At 44.6% G+C, this 21,200-nt stretch overlaps 1 protein-coding gene across 1 annotated transcript in view; it reads left to right on the top strand.

The window, feature by feature from the left end:
* Nucleotides 1–12,185: 12,185 nt before the first annotated feature.
* The window catches only part of LOC121584204 (5-hydroxytryptamine receptor 7-like), a 66,597-nt gene continuing 57,582 nt past the window's right edge, over nucleotides 12,186–21,200 (top strand). Inside the window, exon 1 of the mRNA XM_041900036.1 lies at nucleotides 12,186–12,832. Within this exon, the coding sequence (XP_041755970.1) occupies nucleotides 12,366–12,832 (467 nt within the window). The 5' untranslated portion in view covers nucleotides 12,186–12,365. The remainder of the gene's footprint in view (nucleotides 12,833–21,200) is intronic.

The following is a 21,200-nucleotide window of genomic DNA, read 5'->3' on the forward strand; positions in this document are numbered from 1 at the left end:
AACAATTATATAGGCCTATAAAGAATAGCATTATTACAATATTCATTTTGTATTTAACCAATAAGTGATTTGTGTAAATAATGTTAATGTCTTGACAAGCAAGCAGCTCCATAGTGTAGGCCTATGTAAACATGGGAGGTGGGGGGGGGGTTATATATACACTGCTCAAAAAAATAAAGGGAACACTTAAACAACACAATGTAACTCCAAGTCAATCACACTTCTGTGAAATCAAACTGTCCACTTAGGAAGCAACACTGATTGACAATACATTTAACATGCTGTTGTGCAAATGGAATAGACAACAGGTGGAAATTATAGGCAATTAGCAAGACACCCCCAATAAAGGACTGGTTTTGCAGGTGGTGACCACAGACCACTTCTCAGTTCCTATGCTTCCTGGCTGATGTTTTGGTCACTTTTGAATGCTGGCGGTGCTTTCACTCTAGTGGTAGCATGAGACGGAGTCTACAACCCACACAAGTGGCTCAGGTAGTGCAGCTCATCCAGGATGGCACATCAATGCGAGCTGTGGCAAGAAGGTTTGCTGTGTCTGTCAGCGTAGTGTCCAGAGCATGGAGGCGCTACCAGGAGACAGGCCAGTACATCAGGAGATGTGGAGGAGACCGTAGGAGGGCAACAACCCAGCAGCAGGACTGCTACCTCCGCCTTTGTGCAAGGAGGAGCAGGAGGAGCACTGCCAGAGCCCTGCAAAATGACCTCCAGCAGGCCACAAATGTGCATGTGTCTGCTCAAACGGTCAGAAACAGACTCCATTAGGGTGGTATGAGGGCCCGACGTCCACAGGTGGCATTTGCCAGAGAACACCAAGATTGGCAAATTCGCCACTGGCGCCCTGTGCTCTTCACAGATGAAAGCAGGTTCACACTGAGCACGTGACAGACGTGACAGAGTCTGGAGACGCCGTGGAGAACGTTCTGCTACCTGCAACATCCTCCAGCATGACTGGTTTGGCGGTGGGTCAGTCATGGTGTGGGGTGGCATTTCTTTTGGGGGCCGCACAGCCCTCCATGTGCTCGCCAGAGGTAGCCTGACTGCCATTAGGTACCGAGATGAGATCCTCAGACCCCTTGTGAGACCATATGCTGGTGCGGTTGGCCCTGGGTTCCTCCTAATGCAAGACAATGCTAGACCTCATGTGGCTGGAGTGTGTCAGCAGTTCCTGCAAGAGGAAGGCATTGATGCTATGGACTGGCCCGCCCGTTCCCCAGACCTGAATCCAATTGAGCACATCTTGGACATCATGTCTCGCTCCATCCACCAACGCCACGTTGCACCACAGACTGTCCAGGAGTTGGCGGATGCTTTAGTCCAGGTCTGGGAGGAGATCCCTCAGGAGACCATCCGCCACCTCATCAGGAGCATGCCCAGGCGTTGTAGGGAGGTCATACAGGCACGTGGAGGCCACACACACTACTGAGCCTCATTTTGACTTGTTTTAAGGACATTACATCAAAGTTGGATCAGCCTGTAGTGTGGTTTTCCACTTTACTTTTGAGGGTGACTCCAAATCCAGACCTCCATGGGTTGATACATTTTATTTCCATTGATAATTTTTGTGTGATTTTGTTGTCAGCACATTCAACTATGTAAAGAAAAAATAATAAGATTATTTCATTCATTCAGATCTAGGATGTGTTATTTTAGTGTTCCCTTTATTTTTTTGAGCAGTGTATTTTTTAACGTTTTGATTTATCAGGGGGCACCCTCAGCACTACTTCCCGCGGCTATGTAAGCAAACCTTTCTTTGCTAGTAATGACATTGCTGTGTCTGATATGAAAAAGGACTTTGAATGCGCGTGCTGATGTTCAACTCTGAATTGATGTCCTTCCCACCTCCTACGGGCCATATGACATCTTGATTAACTGGCCCGGTGAGCTCGGCAGATATTGCCGGCCCAGTGGGTAGCCCTGAATGTCAAGTTCTGCAGTCTCTTTAGCTAATCCACTCCCTGTACTCCATGTCATGTGCCAAAGAAAAACGCCACCTGCTGGAGAAAAAACATTTTGGGCCCAGTTATCCCGCTCGCTTCGCCTATTCCTCTCTGGTGTGACTCACAAGTTACTATAGCCCAGTCTACTGTACAAGAGGGATGCAGTGTCCTGACAAGTGGCATTTTGGGCAACATTTCAGAAAAAGATAAGGGAGCAAGATAGTTCAAACTTGGCAACATGACACCACTCACTGGAAGAGGAATTGTTGCATGCTAAAGTTTGACATGAAACTATTAGTTTCATAGTGCTTGGCAAGTCATATCTTCTGTCTCCAGGAATCTATGAACACTTCATTTCCCTCTGTTGAGTGGATGGAAATTATAAAACGGCAGCCTTGATTGTGAATGTTTAGGTCGCGATAGCAGACCCTTAAGTTGAACTCCGAAATATGGCGGATGTAGATATTTCCCATAAGCACAGATCTAAGATCAGCGTACCCTCCCCAAATCCTGACCTTAACCATTATTGGGGAAACATAAAACTGGTGTTAGATCAGTGTCAAGGGGCAACTCTCTCTTACTCCTGAAAAACAGGGCTCATAGGTAATAGCCAGGGTGCCATTTGGGACCTATCCACAGTGACTATTGCTGGGGTCCATTTGGTTAACCTCAGTGTGACCCGAGTCTCTACCCCTGATCTTATCTTATAAGAAGGACAGGACAGGGCTGAGAGGGAGCCATCCGACACTTCTCATCAAGGAGGTACGTTTCCTTCTGTTTTGTAGTGTGGCGTGAACAAAAAAAACAAACAGGAATCAGGCTGACATGTCCAAGTGGATATCCAGAGTGGTGCTCTCAGTAATTGACCCTTCGCCAAGCCCCACCATCCTTGGTTACTGTTGCAGCCTGGGACAACATTTTCCCAGGAAGCCCAATTCCCCATTCAACCACTGGCAAAATCTCCTCACAATGATCTCAAACTGTGAGTTTGTCTGAGGTGTTTGACTCGATGACAGTTGCTATCCATTGGAGTGCTACCATTGGTTGCCCCAAATTCTGGGGCAGGGTTTAGCGAGGGGTCAATTCTGATTTTTTCCCCCACTAATTGGTCTTTTGACCAATCAGATCAGCTCTGAAAAAGCACTGATGTGAAAAGATCTTATGTGATTGGTCAAAACGCCAATTAGTGGAAAAAATATCAGAATTGACCTGCCTGTGTAAACGCAGCTACAGGCATATTGAAAACGTCACCTCACTATGTAGCTAGTCTTCTAGTCCAAATATCTCTCAGGTGCGTTATTTGCCAGCCCTTTAACCGTAACCTATACCTAGCTTATAAATCAATGGCTAGTCCGACATAACTGTTCCAGCTGGCGGATAGCCGTTGATACGTAGGTAGTGTAGCTCAGTTGGTAGGGCATGATGCTTGCAACGCCAGGGTTGTGGATTCAATTCCCAAGGGGTACCAGTATGAAAAAAGTATGAAAATGTATGGACTCAATACTGTAAGTCAGTCTGGATAAGAGTGTTTGCTAAATGACTAAAATGTAAAAAAAAAGTATTGTTAAAGGGATACTTCAGGATTTTGGCAATCAGATGAACTTGTGTATACTATTTTTATGACTGCGTGCATTTTGAAGGACGTTGCATTAGCGCAATGACTGGAAGTCTATAGTAACTGCTAGCATGCTGGTAGATAACATAGACTTCCAGTCATTGCACTAAAGCTAATTAGTATTGGCTCGCGAAACTACCACTAACTTCCTTCATACTGGATGCAGAGATAAAAATGGTATCCATGAGCTCATCCTACTCTGGGGAAGTAGATAAAGGGCTTCATTGCCAAAATCCCGAAGTATCCCTTTAAGGGTAAGCAGCACATTTTCGACCAACCTTTACTTGACAGTACTTCTTCAATTCACAACTTAGAAGCCACTGCTGTCTTCTAAACTTCCATGGCTAGTTGCAGTTGGAATTTAGAAAAGGTTCCGTTATTAAATAAAATAAATGTTTTGCTCCATGTAGTAATCCAACAATGTGTACACCGCCATCTTGTTTATTTCAAATCTTCTCTCATTGATCGAGATAGGTGGGTGTCCACCCCAAAGTGCTGCATGTCATGAACGTGACTCAAAAATCAAGCATTGTGTTAAATGACATTGAGACACCTGTCTCAATCAATGAGAGAATATTTGAAATAGACAACATGGCGGCATACACATTATTGGATTACTTAACACTACCTATGTATCAAAGGCTATCCGCCAGCTGGAAAAGCTAGTAATGTCGCACTAGTCATTGATTTATTAGCTACCCTATACCTTACCCTGACAAAACATACCATCAATGTTGTTCCATTCTCTTCCATTCCAAGGCACCAACTGAGATTCAACACCATGTTACAACCAGCACTGAGCCCTCTGAAGCTACTGTCAGTAACACTACAGCAGAACAGCTCACCTTCTATGGTTCTAGGAGGACAGTTACTGCATGTCTCAGGAAAGAGGTCATGTATAATAACCTATAGCTACAATTAACAACATACACTGAACAAAAACACGCAACAATTTCAAAGATTTCACTGATTTACAGTTCAAATAAGGAAATCAGTCAATTGAATTAAATTAATTTGGCCCTGATCTATGGATTTCACATGACTGGGAATACAGATATGCATCTGTTGGTCACAGATACCTTAAAAAAAAGGTAGGGGCGTGGATCAGAAAACCAGTCAGTATCTGGTGTGACCACCATTTGCCTTGTGCAGTACGACACATCTCCTTCGCACAGAGATTGTGGAATGTTGTCCCACTCCTCTACAATCGCTGTGCGAAGTTGCTGGATATTGGTGGGAACTGAGTATGCAGGTCATGGAAGAACTGGGACATTTTCAGGTTCCAGGAATTGTGTACAGATCCTTGCGACATGGGGCCATGCATTATCAGGCTGAAACATGAGGTGATGGCGGCGGATGAATGGCACAACAATAGGCCTCAGGATCTCGTCACGGTATCGTCAAGGCCTCCTGTAGCTCAGTTGGTAGAGCATGGCGCTTGCAACGCCAGGGTTGTGGTTTCGATTCCCACAATATGTATGAAAAATGTATGCACTCACTAACTGTAAGTCGCTCTGGATAAGAGCGTCTGCTAAATGACTAAAATGTATCTCTGTGCATTCAAATTGCCATCGATATAAAAATATAAAATAATAATAATAATTGATATAAGAGACGAGCATGCAGATAAGCTTCCCTGAGACGGTTTCTGACAGTTTGTGCAGAAATTATTTGTTTGTGCAAACCCACAGTTTCATCAGCTGTCCGGTCTCAGACAATCCCGCAGGTGAAGAAGGTCAATAGGTTTCATATTTGCAATTATTCTTAGAATTGCTTGAGGTAATCACAAACGTTTTCCCAGATACGCTAAGTAGATTAGTTTCTTGCCTGCACCTGGTTCCAGAATAACTGAGTGGTTCTTGCAGAAAGCAGCACATACCCCACTGCTCAACCCTTTTCACCCATTATTGTCCAGAGATTGACCAAATTTCTGTCCTCTTAGCATAACATACTTTACATTTTGAGCTGAGCTCCCTTTTACCAGATGTGTTTAGTGATGTTGCATACCTTGGCAATATTATCAAGCAACAAATGTAATAATTTGCAATCCTGTCAGCAATCAATTCATCACCTATCCTGGACATTAGTCCAGTTAATTACTACCTTCAAGGAGATGAGGCTGTTGCAAAGCCACAAACCGCTGAATACAACTTTTATAATTACTCTGATTATTGGCATTTGTTATCATCATCATCATCATGTGATTATTTCAGATCCCAGAACCGAGTCCCCTGCCAGATAATGTCAGGGGATTAAGGTCACAGAAACAAATAATCCTCAATTTACCAGCATCTAAACGAGATAAACAACGTTTATCTTCATCTCGCCTAGAATGAGCCGACATAATCACAAGCTGTCCCACAGAATGTACAATCTGCTGTTAAAAGAGAAGACAGCAGAGAATGGATTTGATTGGCCAGGACGATTATACCTATTTTTACCGTGTCAAAGTCGCAGTAGCTTGGGCAGACTGACTCCTATACCCATTTCTCCCAATTTAGTCACCTCAGATAACAACATTTTCACTCTACTCTATTATCACAAAGGCAGAGTTTTATGGAATTGATTCCTTACCTGGAGTCACAGAGAGAACAGAGATTGCTGGGCTGACTGATTGCACACAAAGACGGGAGAGGGTGTGCTACACTTGTAAATCTCATGACAAGAGGCCCGTAATACAAAAATAAATACAGGATTTGTTTTCGTGATTTCCTTGAACTTGTTTTGCAGTCTGACTATCTCACAAAGCCAAAGTGACATCCCAATCAGCAGCTACTATCTACAGTTAGTTTGCGCTGTCACTCACTGCATAAACTGTCGCTCTTGCATAAAATTCCACAGCAGGAGTGTTCCCCCATTCTCCCAGTGCAGCTTTAATCCCATTTAATCACATCTGCTTCTCCCCTCCTCTCAATTACAAGAAACTGACTGGCTGCTGACAGGTTGTTTTCATAAGCTCTCGATGCATGTGCCCTCCCTGTTTTCCTGGGTAACAACGTGTACCACTGTGTCCTTGGCAGTGATAATAATAATAATAATAATAATTAATAATGTGCCTCATTGTAAGTGGGGCAATTTCAATGACAGTAGGGCTGGCCAATCACTGGTGTCACTAGACACTGTTGATAATCTAATGTGACAATCATCATTACCAGCGTGCCCATCAGGCCCAGCAGTGGGTAATGACGAGCAAAGCCCTAGGCTGTGCTGGTGATCACATCCGGGGGAGAGACAGACAGCCCAGGCAGTGGTGGTACGTGGGAAGGATCTGGGCTTCCCAAGGCCCAAAGGGGTTAACGAACCACAGCTGTTCCCTGGATGATGATGTGAACAGCCTGGGAAGCTCTCTATCCCTTATGTCCTGTCCATGCTGCCCCAGCATATTTTCAATGTTGAAAATAATGTTTTTTAAACTCCAGTGGTTTTGACTGAATATTCCTCATCAGTTTATTTTTATAGACAGGTGCCCTCTGTAATGCCCAGGGGTGGCATAGAAGGCACCAGAATGACTGTTTCCTATCTGATCTGCAATGTCACTGTCCACAGAGCATCTGCATGGGAAAATCAGGTCCTTTTATTATTGTATTTATTGTGCACGTCAACCATTTGTTTTGTTTTGTTTATTCTAAGTCCGATAACACTGTCCTTGACACCTCAAAACCAACACAACTAAATGGTCTTTATAAACAATCATGACCTGGCTTTGGCAGGATAATCAATTAATGTCTTAATAATATATCACTTTTCCAAACACATTCGTTTTTGTATACCATCCCTGTAATCAATCATAATATGACCTCTGCAAAGAGGTCCGAGTGTTTATGGCACAGGCGATAATGCACTTGATCTATTACTCCATGGGTCGCTGGTTCAAGCGCCAGCAAGGATTACCCTTCATTCACTATATTATACAAAACAGTAATATGTCCAAAACATCTGGATAAAATGTAGATGAAAAAGAACAGAAAGCAGTCATTTAGCTGGTTTATGTTTAATAATGCGTAAGGATATTTATGGCCCCCCTCTTGAGAGCGTATATATTTTAGAAGTTTTATAGTTCATTTCCTGCAATTCTACACATTGTGCCATGGGACGGAGAGAAAAAATAGCACTTTTACAGCTAATTTGCTGCAATACTACACATTTTGCCATTGGGCGCAGATACATTTTTTTAGTTTTAGAGCAAGTTTGCTGCAATTCTACACATTTTGCCATGGGGCAGGGAGAAGATTTAGCAATTTAATAACTAATTTCATGCAATTCTCTCATTTTGCCAGGAGGCGGAGAGGAAAAATAGAAGTTTTACAGCTAATTTCCTGCAATTATACACATTTTGCCATAGGGTGGAGAGAAACGTTTTCAGTATTTGGACTAATTGAGTGACTGTCAGTGACTGACATATCAAGAGAAAAACTGCTGATGCACAACTAAATTTGGTGTATTCCACAATTCTAACTCTCAACAGTAAGTTGAGACCCTGACTGAGTTCCTAAAAATGTATATACAGAACCAGTCAAAAGTTTGGACACGTACTCATTAAAGTGTTTTTCTATATTTTTACTATTTTCTACATTGTAGAATAATAGTGAAGACATCAAAACTATGAAATAACACATATGATATTCTTCAAATAGCCACCCTTTGCCTTGATGACAGCTTTTCACACTCTTGGCATTCTCTCAACCAGCTTCACCTGGAATGCTTTTCCAACAGTCTTGAAGGAGTTCCCACATATGCTGAGCACTTGTTGGCTGCTTTTCCTTCACTCTGCGGTCCAACTCATCCCAAACCATCTCCATTGGGTTGAGGTTGGGGGATTGTGGAGGCTAGGTCATCTGATGCAGCACTCCATCACTCTCCTTCTTGGTAAAATATCCCTTACACAGCCTGGAGGTGTGTTGGGTCATTGCCCTGTTGAAAAACAAATGATAGTCCCACTAAGCCCAAACCAGATGGGATGGCGTATCGCTGCAGAATGCTGTGGTAGCCATGCTGGTTAAGAGTGCCTTGAATTCTAAATAAATCACAGACAGAGTCACCAGCAAAGCACCCTCACACCATAACACCTCCTCCTCCATGCTTTACAGCGGGAACAACACATGCGGAGATCATCCGTTCACCCACACCGCGTCTCACAAAGACACAGCGGTTGGAACCAAAAATCTCCAATTAGGACTCCAGACCAAAGGACATATTTCCACTGGTCTAAAGTCCATTGCTCGTGTTTCTTGGCCCAAGCAGGTCTCTTCTTGTTATTGGTGTCCTTTAGTAGTGGTTTCTTTGCAGCAATTCGACCATGAAGGCCTGATTCACACAGTCCCCTCTGAACAGTTGATGTTGAGATGTGTCTGTGACTTGAACTCTGTGAAGCAATTATTTGGGCTGCAATTTCTGAGGCTGGTAACTCTAATGAACTTATCTTCTGCAGCAGAGGTAACTCTGGGTCTTCCATTCCTGTGGAAGTCCTCATGAGAGCAAGTTTCATCATAGCGCCTAATGGTTTTTGCGACTGGACTTGAAGAAACGTTCAATGTTCTTGACATTTTCCGTACTGACTGACCTTCATGTCTTAAAGTAATGATGGACTGTATTTCTCTTTGCTTATTTGAGCTGTTCTTGCCATAATTAACTTTTAAGAAGGCATACCTGTTCATTGAAATGCATTCCAGGTGACTACCTCATGAAGCTGGTTGAGAGAATGCCAAGAGTGTGCAAAACTGTCATCAAGACAAAGGGTGGCTATTTGAAGAATCTCAAATATAAAATATATTTTGATTTGTTTAACACTTTTTTGGTTACTACATGATTCCATATGTGTTATTTCATAGTTTTGATGTCTTCACTATTATTCTACAATGTAAAAAATAGTAAAAGAAAGAAAAACCCTTGAATGAGTAGTTGTGTCCAAACTTTTGACTGGTAGTTTATATAAATGTATATATACAGTGCATTCGGAAAGTATTTAGACCCCTTGACTTTTTCCACATTTTGTTACGTTACAGCCTTTCCCCTCATCAATCTACACACAATACCCCATAATGACAAAGCAAAAACAGGTTTTTAGAAATGTTTGCAAATGTATTAAAAATCAAGTTCACATTTACGTAAGTATTCAGACCCTTTACTCAGTACTTTGTTGAAGCACCTTTGGCAGCGATTACAGCCTCGAGTCTTCTTGGGTATGATGCTACATGCTTGGCACACCTGTATTTGGGGAGTTTCTCCCATTCTTCTCTGCAGATCCTCTCAAACTCTGTCAGGTTGAATGGGGAGCGTCGCTGCACAGTTATTTTCAGGTCTCTCCAGAGATGTTAGATCGGGTTCAAGTCCAGGCTCTGGCTGGGCCACTCAAGGACATTCAGAGACTTGTCCCGAAGCCACTCCTGCGTTGTCTTGGCTGTGTGCTTAGGGTTGTTGTCCTGTTGGAAGGTGAACCTTCTCCCCAGTCTGAGGTCCTGAGTGCTCTGGGGTAGGTTTTCATCAAGGAACTCTCTGTAGTTTGCTCTATTCCTCTTTCCCTCGATCCTGACTAGTCTCCCAGTCCCTGCCGCTGAAAAACATCCCCACAGCATGATGCTGCCACCACCATGCTTCGCCGTAGGGATGGTGCCAGGTTTCCTCCAGACGTGACGCTTGGCATTCAGGCCAAAGAATTCAATCTTGGTTTCATCAGACCAGAGAATCTTGTTTCTCATGGTCTGAAAGTCTAGGTGCCTTTTGGCAAACTCCAAGCGTGCTCGCATGTGCCTTTTACTGAGGAGTGGCTTCCATCTGGCCACTCTACCATAAAGGCCTGATAGGTGGAGTGCTGCAGAGATGGTTGTCATTCTGGAGCATTTTCCCATCTCTACAGAGGAACTCTGGAGCTCCTTCAGAGTGACCATTGGGTTCTTGGTCACCTCCCTGACCAAGGCCCTTCTCCCCCGATTGCTCAGTTTGGCTAGGCTGCCAGCTCTAGGAAGAGTCTTGGTGGTTCCAAACTTCTTCCATTTAAGAATGATGGAGGCCACTGTATTCTTGGGGACTTTCAATGCTGCAGAAATGTTTTGGTGTCCTTCCCCAGATCTGTGCCTCGACACGATCCTGTCTCGGAGCTCTACGGACAATTCCTTCGACCTCATGGCTTGGTTCTTGCTCCCGGGGGTGCCCCTGGGGGTGCCAGTTATCCCGGTAGAAGTGTGTTAAAATCCATTTAATTTAGACATTATTTATTAAGTAATACTTAAAAACTAAGTCTAGTTGTCTTATTTTAATTATTTAAATAAAATATGGGGGGGGAATGGTGTTGCACATGTCACCATTAATATCCGCACTATGAGGAGATTTAATGTAAAGTCCTTTTTTTTTTACTCACCTGCACATTAATTTTCTTTGTTCTTTTTGTTGTTGTTCCTTTTCCATACAATACATTATGTACAATTGCACTAAATATTATTTGAATATTGTAAGATTGTAAATCCCAGCAGTCTTTAAAATGACATTCAGGAGCAAAATGTTTTCAAAAGTTGTTTTTAATTCATAAAAAAAAAAAAAATTAATTGGAATATAATAATGGAAGGAAATATAACTAATGACATTAAATAACATTGGACTAAAACATTTAATTATACTAATTAACTCAGTGTAACATTGATGTGGCAACTCTCTTATGCTCTGCTATTGCACGATTCTAATTTGTACATAGGTCACAAATAAAGCTATCCCCAGTAAAATTGGAGCACAACTCATGAGTCCACCTCCTGCACTGCTCACACCTAATCTAGTCCCCACCTGTGGTTGCCCCTAACACACTCATCCAACATATTACTACTTATCTAAATGATCTAAATGTTTCTCTCTAAACAAGTGGATTATTTATCTTAAGGCGTTCCTACTTGTATATTTAAAAATCAATTATAGATCTAACTTCATTGGAAAATATCTACAACTTTTTCCAAATTTAAAAAAATTAGATAAACTTACCACAAAATTGTTTTGTTGAAATATCTCCAAAAGCTATGATGACACAGAGCAGTGGCAGCCAGGGAAAATTTTGGGAAAATAATTTGGTGACTTCTTGTGGTCTTAAAGGGGGGCAGTTACCCCAGGGGGCTAGTTACCCCTACAACCCTACATCAATGTGCTCAATTTGAACCTGTGTAGACCTACTGTCCTCAATTAAGATTGGAGATTATGTAAATATGATCAGTTTGCTTCTTGGTATAAATCCTTTTTTCCCTGCTGAAAAAAACTAACAATATATCAATATAATATAGTAGCATGCATCATGTCCTATAGCCTTAAGTACATGAGAAATCAAATTTTGGATACGATTCAATTACTTTGCGTGGACTCCTATGTTTGTGAATACATTTTTGTGTTTGAGCGTTCGCAGATGGAACTAAACCGCTCGTGGGAAAATGTATATCTGTCAGCGAATTAGCCTACCCTAAGCCACACTGGGAAACAAGCTCGTTGTGAAACCAACTTAAAAATAGTTTAACATTTAACGTTTTTTTATGACGTTTTTTTTATTTTTCTGTGAAGATTTCATAAAATGCATCATTGTTTTTCGCCTCTTCCTCTTGCGCATTTGGAGAGGCGCGGATCACTATTTTGGGAAGGTGAAACGCTCTGACTGTGCATGGCTATAAGGTGTGGGCTTACGTTTCTCAGTACTGGCTGTGTTGTAACATAGGAAAATAACAAACTACTGGACCCAAGATCAGAGACGTAGCCTACTGATCAAGTATGCGCTTAATTGGAGTACACTGGCGAGGTGTCCCCTGCATCACCGCCGGGATCACGTTTTCGTAATGTTCAATACTTCGGGCGTCGATCCCACTTTCAATAAGAGAGAGGATGTTTCCGAAGTTATCAATGGCACTCTGGAGCTTTTCTATAACGTCCCCGTCACAGCTGGTCCAACAGCCATGTGGAACGATACGTGCGGGGAGCCACTACTTGATTTCGGCAGTGGAGAGAAGATAATTATCGGAGTGATGTTGGCTATCATCACAGCGGTCACTGTGATGGGAAACACATTGGTTGTCATAGCGGTTTGCGTGGTGAAAAAATTAAGACAACCGTCAAACTATCTTCTTGTGTCCCTGGCTGTGGCAGACCTCTCCGTGGCCATTGTTGTCATGCCCTTTGTTATAGTGACAGACCTAACTGGGGGCAAGTGGCTTTTTGGGGAGGTGTTTTGCAACATCTTCATTGGTATGGATGTAATGTGCTGCACAGCCTCCATCATGACACTGTGCGTGATCAGCGTTGACAGGTGAGTTAGTTAAACTTACCAGTGCAATCAAATGTACAACAAGGAAGTATCTAATATAGGTTATTCACCTGGGCTATTCGGGGACATAAGTCAAAACATTTATTGCGCCAAATGACACACATCAGCCGGATGATAATTGGTTTGCTTGATATTGATGTCCACAGAAAAAAAAACATGAGCTCTTAATAAGCCAACATGAGCGAACAATAACACCTTTTGTAGGGCTATTCTCCATTTGATAAATAGGGTATAGTCTAATTATTGATTAATAGCCCCTTGAGTGGATATAACTATTTGTAAGGGTCGCTACCCACTGGGCACAGGCTGTGGGCACATAATTATATTTAATAACGTCTATTCCACGTTGTTTCAACGTAATTTCATTGAAATGACGTAGGAACAATGTTGATTCAACCAGTGTATGCCCAGTGTATGCCCAGTGGGTAGATCTTACATGCCCAATGTAAAATGTCAACGTTTATTTTGGTCATTGCAAAGAACGTGTGACTGACTAATTAGATTTTCTTGTGATGTTAGGCTACTGTCTAGGGACGGGCACTGTACATTAGCGCAAGCTAACGTGTTATGGTGCAATGCATCTTAGGCTACTGTTGTAAATTGCAATGTGTCAATGTTATTACATCTGTCCCTACTCAAATAAACGTAATTAATAAAATATGAATGCCTAAAATATCATGAATCTGCGAGTCGCGCCAATGACACGATTACGCGCAAGTGGGTTTCAGTAAAATAATCAGCAGACAACTGGAAAAACGAATGCATTTCAGGTGTTTGGTTCCTGAGGGATGTCTTCTGTGCGGTCAAGTGATCTTCCCCCCAGAAAATCAATAAGCAGACTGCGATGAATGTATAGTAGGCCTAATTTAATTTGGTTATCCTCTTGCACCAGAACATGGATACAATCATGCATAGCCTAATTACGCATGCTGGTTAATGTATTGTGTATTCTATGGATTGTATGCAGTGTTTGTGTTAATTCTCCACATACGCCATATAGGCTATATTATAGTCCTCCTAAACACAGTGTAATATTGGCCTATATTTCACATGAATACATTTAAAATTATTAAAATTCATGCGATGTCATTATGTCATATGCCACTGGGCACTCCACGTCATTTCAACATGGAAATGTACAGTGGGGAAAAAAAGTATTTAGTCAGCCACCAATTGTGCAAGTTCTCCCACTTAAAAAGATGAGAGAGGCCTGTAATTTTCATCATAGGTACACGTCAACTATGATGGACAAAATGAGGAAAAAAATTCCAGAAAATCACATTGTAGGATTTTTTATGAATTTATTTGCAAATTATGGTGGAAAATAAGTATTTGGTCAATAACAAAAGTTTCTCAATACTTTGTTATATACCCTTTGTTGGCAATGACACAGGTCAAACGTTTTCTGTAAGTCTTCACAAGGTTTTCACACACTGTTGCTGGTATTTTGGCCCATTCCTCCATGCAGATCTCCTCTAGAGCAGTGATGTTTTGGGGCTGTCGCTGGGCAACACGGACTTTCAACTCCCTCCAAAGATTTTCTATGGGGTTGAGATCTGGAGACTGGCTAGGCCACTCCAGGACCTTGAAATGCTTCTTACGAAGCCACTCCTTCGTTGCCCGGGCGGTGTGTTTGGGATCATTGTCATGCTGAAAGTGTTACGCTATGGTTCAACCCAGCACTCAGAGAAACAAACACGACTAAGGGAGTGGAGGAAACAAAAATACTTTTAATAAAAGTTCAATTTGTCATAGTCCAAAAAACAACTGAAGAAAAAGGAACAGAGTGGGCTGGTCGGCTCCGGAGGAAGGAGAGGCTGAGGCAGGCAGGCAGGCAGGCACGAAGGCAGGCAGGCATGTCTGAACTGAAGACAAAACAAACGACAGGTTAAGGAGAGTAAAAAGCCAGGCTGAAGACTAAGATAATATAACTTTACTGGTGAGCCAAGTTACCGCTCTAGTAAGAACAACGATCTGGCGCCGGTGGAGAGCCATGCCCAGGAATAAGTAGTGCAGGTTGATGAGAGAATAGGATGCAGCTGCGTAGGCAGGAATCACTGGAAACAACCCGCAGCTGCACAGGAGAGGCAGATCCTGAGCACGCCCCTGATCCACTCCAGACACACCCACATAAAGGGGACAAACACACATACAGATACAACAGACAAAGAGGGGACAAAACAAGGAGGAAGGGAAACAGAAAAGGGAGAGACAAGCTGCCCACATAACAGTACCCCCCTCAATGGTCGCCACCTGGCGACCCACCAGGCCTGTCAGGGTTGTCGTGATGGAAGTCCGTGATCAGCTGAGGATCCAACACAAAACGCTTAGGGACCCAAGACCTCTCCTCTGGTCCATAACCTTCCCCAATCGACTAGGTATTGGAGACCCCTACCCCGCCTCCGAGAGTCCAGGAGCCTACTGACGGTGTAGGCCGGATGGTCGTCAATGAGGCGAACAGGTGGAGGTGGATCTGCCGGCGGACACAAAAGGCTGGAGGACACAGGTTTCAGTTGGGAGACGTGGAAAGTAGGGTGTATCTTCATGGCTGAAGGCAACTTCAAACGAACCGCAGCGGGGTTAATGATGGACTCCACCACAAACGGACCCAGATACCGAGGAGACAGCTTGCGTGATTTGGTACGAAGAGGTACGTTCTTTGATGACAGCCAAACCTCTTGACCAGGATGAAACACAGGTGCAGGAGTCCTGCTCCTATCCGCTGTCGTCTTGTTCCTGTCGGTGGTCCGAAGCAATGCTTCCCGAGCGTCGCTCCACACTCTCTGGCAGCGGCGGAGGTTCTCCTGAACCGAAGGAACAGCCAATTCCTTCTCCTGAGCAGGAAACAGAGGGGGTTGATAACCCATGGTAACCTCAAAGGGTGAAAGACCGGTGGCAGAGGTGGTGAGGGAGTTGTGGGCGTACTCTATCCAAGGCAGATGTTTGGCCCAGGATGATGGATGTTGAGCAGCCACACAACGAAGGGTTGCTTCGAGGTTTTGATTGGCTCTTTCTGTTTGACCGTTGGTCTGGGGATGAAACCCTGAGGACAGACTAATGGAAGCACCCAAAGCAGAACAGAAAACCTTCCAAACACGGGAAGTAAACTGTGGGCCTCTATCAGATACGATGTCCACAGGTATTCCATGGGGACGGAAAACATGTTGGACTAGGAGGTCCGCTGTCTCACTGGCAGACGGTAATTTTGGTAATGCTATATAGTGGACAGATTTAGAGAATCTGTCCACAATGGTAAGTATAGTATCATTACCTTCAGACTTGGGTAGGCCGGTGACAAAATCCATGGCAATGTGGGACCAGGGACGGCTGGGAACTGGGAGGGGTAGCAGCAGCCCCGAAGGGGACTGATGGGAGGCTTTGCCTCAAGCACAGGTTGAGCAGGCTGCCACAAAAGCCCGAACGTCAGTTTCCATTGAAGGCCACCAAAAATGTCTCCTAAGCAGCGTCAACGTGCGTCTCATCCCAGGGTGACCAGCAAAACGGGAGGTGTGAATCCACTGCAACACCTGAGACCGGACCGTCTCGGGAACAAAGAGTAGGTTGGGAGGTCCATCACCCGGTCCCGGGTCCGTGGCAAGTGCAGTCTTCACAAGAGACTCGATCTCCCACTGTACTGCCGCCACGACGCATGAGGAAGGCAGGACTGCCTCAGGCTCGCTGGTCTCCGAAGGGTCAGCAAACTGGCGGGACAAAGCATCTGGTTTAACATTTCTTGACCCCGGTCTGTATGTAAGAATAAAGTTAAACCTACTAAAAAACAGGGCCCATCTGGCTTGGCGTGAGTTGAGTCTCTTAGTGGCTTGGATGTAAGCCAAGTTTTTGTGGTCTGTCCAGACCACAAACGGCAGTTCAGCTCCATCCAGCCAGTGCCGCCATTCTTCCAGTGCTAGCTTGACCGCCAGCAGTTCCCGGTTTCCAACGTCGTAATTCCGTTCTGTGGGTGACAATTTCTTGGAGAAAAAAGCACAGGGGTGAAGCTTTTGGTCAGTGGGGGAGCACTGGGAGAGGACTGCTCCCACACCTGAGTCCGACGCGTCCACCTCCACAACAAACTGCAGAGAGGTATTGGGGTGTATCAACACGGGGGAGGTGGAAAACAGTTCCTTCAAAACCCCTACCGCCTGCTCCGCCTCAGGGGACCACAGAAAAGGGACTTTTGGGGATGTGAGTCTAGTAAGGGGTGCCACCACTTTACTAAAACCCTTAATGAATCTACGGTAGAAGTTAGCAAAGCCCAAAATCGTTGAAGTTGCTTACGGGTGGTGGGTGTGGGCCATTCCGTCACTGCCCGGATCTTCTCGGGGTCCGCCTTCACCTGCCCGCTCTCAATTATGAAACCAAGGAATGATGTAGACTGTTTGTGGAACTCACACTTTTCTGCTTTGACGTACAGCTTGTTCTCCAAGAGCCGTTGAAGGACTTGACGGACGTGTGACTCATGCTCCTCGGGTGACTTGGAAAAAACAAGAATATCATCCAGGTATACAAAGACAAAACGGTTCAAAAAATCCCTAAGAACATCGTTCACCATGGCTTGGAAAACAGCAGGGGCGTTTGAGAGCCCAAAGGGCATGACCAAATACTCAAAATGTCCCAGTGGAGTGTTGAAAGCGGTTTTCCACTCCTCTCCCTTTCCGATTCGGACAAGGTGATAAGCGTTCCTGAGGTCGAGCTTGGAAAAAACTGTGGCACCATGCAGAGGTTCAAAAGCTGAGTTGATGAGTGGAAGGGGATACTTGTTTTTAACAGTTATGTTGTTTAAACCCCTGAAATCGATACAGGGGCGTAACGACTTGTCTTTCTTTTCCACGAAAAAGAACCCTGCACCCAAAGGAGACGACGAGGGACGGATTATGCCCGAGGCCAGAGAATCCCCAATATACTGCTCCTTTGCCTCTCTTTCCGGTCGGGACAGATTGTATAAGCGACTAGAGGGCAAGGGAGCACCAGGAAGCAGTTCAATAGGGCAATCATAAGGCCTATGTGGTGGTAGAGACAGAGCCTTGTCCTTACTGAAAACCTCCGCTAAGTCATGGTATTCTTTGGGGACAGATGACAGATCGAGAGGAGCTGAGGGATGAGTTGGGTTACACTTAGTGGGGGGAACCGCTGATCTAAGGCACTCTGAATGGCAGTTAGTGCTCCAACTGAGAATGGTGTGACGTGTCTAATCAATTTGTGGGTTGTGAAGAGCCAACCAGGGGAAGCCAAGGATTAGGGAGGTAGCTGAGCCAGACATAACTCTTAACTGAATGCTTTCACAATGATTGCCAGAAATCACTAGGGAAACGGGGGAGGTTTGATGAGTTATCTCCGCGAGGAGGCGCCCATCAAGGGCTGTGACCCGAATGGGGGTAGGTAGTGGCTCCATGGGGATACGAGCTTGTGTAACGAACTGGTGGCTAATAAAGTTGTCTTCTGCACCTGAGTCTATGAGAGCTGAGAGTGGCAGGGAATTACTCTGGAAACGTAAGGTTACAGGTACTTGTAATCGGGGAATGACGGGTTCCGGATCTAACTCTGGGCTCGCAAGTAGACCCACCGTTATAAGCGAGCCTTGTCTTTTGGGTCGCTTAGGGCATGTAGCCAGAATGTGTGTGGCGTCTCCACAGTACAGGCACTCACCTGCCTGGAGGCGCCGTTGCCGCTCTGCTGGAGGTAGTTGAGCTCGACCCACTTGCATTGGTTCCTCCTCTGTGCTCGGGATGGGATCAGGAACAAGAAGCTGCCGGATCCGGGGAGGCGAGACTCGAGTGGTTGAAGGCGGGGGAACTCGTCCTCCTAGATGTGGCCGACCGCCTCTCTCCCGACGCCTCTCCCGCAACCGGTTGTCTAGCTTAATGGACAGGGAAACGAGAGAATGTAAATCATGTGGCTCATCACGAGCAGCCAGTTCATCCTTAATGGCTTCATTCAAACCGTTTAGAAATGCTCCTTGAAGTGCCACATTGTTCCACTTGGAGTCCGCTGCCAACGTCCAGAACTCAATAGAGTACTCTGCCACACTGTTAGAACCCTGCCTCAAATTAAAAAGTATCTTGGAGGAATTACCCACATGGTCAGGATGGTCAAAAACAGTCTTCAATTTAGCAGAAAAATCAGCAAAAGTCAATCCAGTCAAAGTTTGATCTGAGCACACAGCCTCAGCCCAAACCAGAGCTCTCCCTCTTAACAGCCCCAGAACATAATGTACCTTAGAGGAATCAGTAGAAAACGACAGTGGTCTCTGCCGAAAAATCAAGTCACACTGAAGCAAAAATCCCCGGCACTTGTCCAATTCACCATTGAACGGTTCAGGCGACGTGACAGGGGGTTCCCGACGGAACGAAGCCTGCATAATGTCAGAGGAAACAACTTGGGGTGCATCAAACTGGGGGTCAGAGAGAGATGGAGAACTGATAACAGACAATTTAGAGACTTGTGTAGTTAACTGAGTCACCTGGTTCAGCAGTTGATGATTATCTTCCACAAGAGTCCGAATCAATTGGTCATGCTGTCCTAGCAACGTTCCTTGAGCCTGGATAGCTTGTTGGAAGCTGTCTTCGTTTGCCCCGTGCTGTTTCTCTGTTGGGTCCATGGCCAGATCGTTCTGTTACGCTATGGTTCAACCCAGCACTCAGAGAAACAAACACGACTAAGGGAGTGGAGGAAACAAAAATACTTTTAATAAAAGTTCAATTTGTCATAGTCCAAAAAACAACTGAAGAAAAAGGAACAGAGTGGGCTAGTCGGCTCCGGAGGAAGGAGAGGCTGAGGCAGGCAGGCAGGCAGGCACGAAGGCAGGCAGGCAGGGAGGTATGTCTGAACTGAAGACAAAACAAACGACAGGTTAAGGAGAGTAAAAAGCCAGGCTGAAGACTAAGATAATATAACTTTACTGGTGAGCCAAGTTACCGCTCTAGTAAGAACAACGATCTGGCGCCGGTGGAGAGCCATGCCCAGGAATAAGTAGTGCAGGTTGATGAGAGAATAGGATGCAGCTGCGTAGGCAGGAATCACTGGAAACAACCCGCAGCTGCACAGGAGAGGCAGATCCTGAGCACGCCCCCTGATCCACTCCAGACACACCCACATAAAGGGGACAAACACACATACAGATACAACAGACAAAGAGGGGACAAAACAAGGAGGAAGGGAAACAGAAAAGGGAGAGACAAGCTGCCCACATAACAGAAAGACCCAGCCACGTTTCATCTTCAATGCCCTTGCTGATGGAAGGAGGTTTTCACTCAAAATCTCACGATACATGGCCCCATTCATTCTTTCCTTTACACTGATCAGTCGTCCTGGTCCCTTTGCAGAAAAACAGCCCCAAAGCATGATGTTTCCACCCCCATGCTTCACAGTAGGTATGGTGTTCTTTGGATGCAACTCAGCATTCTTTGTCCTCCAAACACGACGAGTTGAGTTTTTACCAAAAAGTTCTATTTTGGTTTCATCTGACCATATGACATTCTCCCAATCCTCTTCTGGATCATCCAAATGCACTCTAGCAAATTTCAGACGGGACATGTACTGGCTTAAGCAGGGGGACATGTCTGGCACTGCAGGATTTGAGTCCCTGGCGGCGTAGTGTGTTACTGATGGTAGGCTTTGTTACTTTGATCCCAGCTCTCTGCAGGTCATTCACTAGGTCCCCCCGTGTGGTTCTGGGATTTTTGCTCACCGTTCTTGTGATCATTTTGACCCCACGGGGTGAGATCTTACGTGGAGCCCCAGATCGAGGGAGATTATCAGTGGTCTTGTATGTCTTCCATTTCCTAATAATTGCTCCCACAGTTGATTTCTTCAAACCAAGCTGCTTACCTATTGCAGATTCAGTCTTCCCAGCCTGGTGCAGGTCTACAATTTTGTTTCTGGTGTCCTTTGACAGCTCTTTGGTCTTGGCCATAGTGGAGTTTGGAGTGTGACTGTTTGAGGTTGTGGACAGGTGTCTTTTATACTGATAACAAGTTCAAACAGGTGCCATTAATACAGGTAACGAGTGGAGGACAGAGGAGCCTCTTAAAGAAGAAGTTACAGGTCTGTGAGAGCCAGAAATCTTGCTTGTTTGTAGGTGACCAAATACTTATTTTCCACCATAATTTGCAAATAAATTCATAAAAATCCTACAATGTGATTTTCTGGAATTTTTTTTCTAAATTTGTCTGTCATAGTTGACATGTACCTATGATAAGAATTACAGGCCTCTCTCATCTTTTTAAGTGGGAGAACTTGCACAATTGGTGGCTGACTAAATACTTTTTTCCCCCACTGTAGGTAATATTTGGTTTAGACGTTGATCAATTAGATTTCAACCTTTATTCACCAACTCGCTCAAAAATACTTC

Source organism: Coregonus clupeaformis, chromosome 16, assembly GCF_020615455.1.
Source record: "Coregonus clupeaformis isolate EN_2021a chromosome 16, ASM2061545v1, whole genome shotgun sequence".
Lineage (NCBI taxonomy): Eukaryota > Metazoa > Chordata > Actinopteri > Salmoniformes > Salmonidae > Coregonus > Coregonus clupeaformis.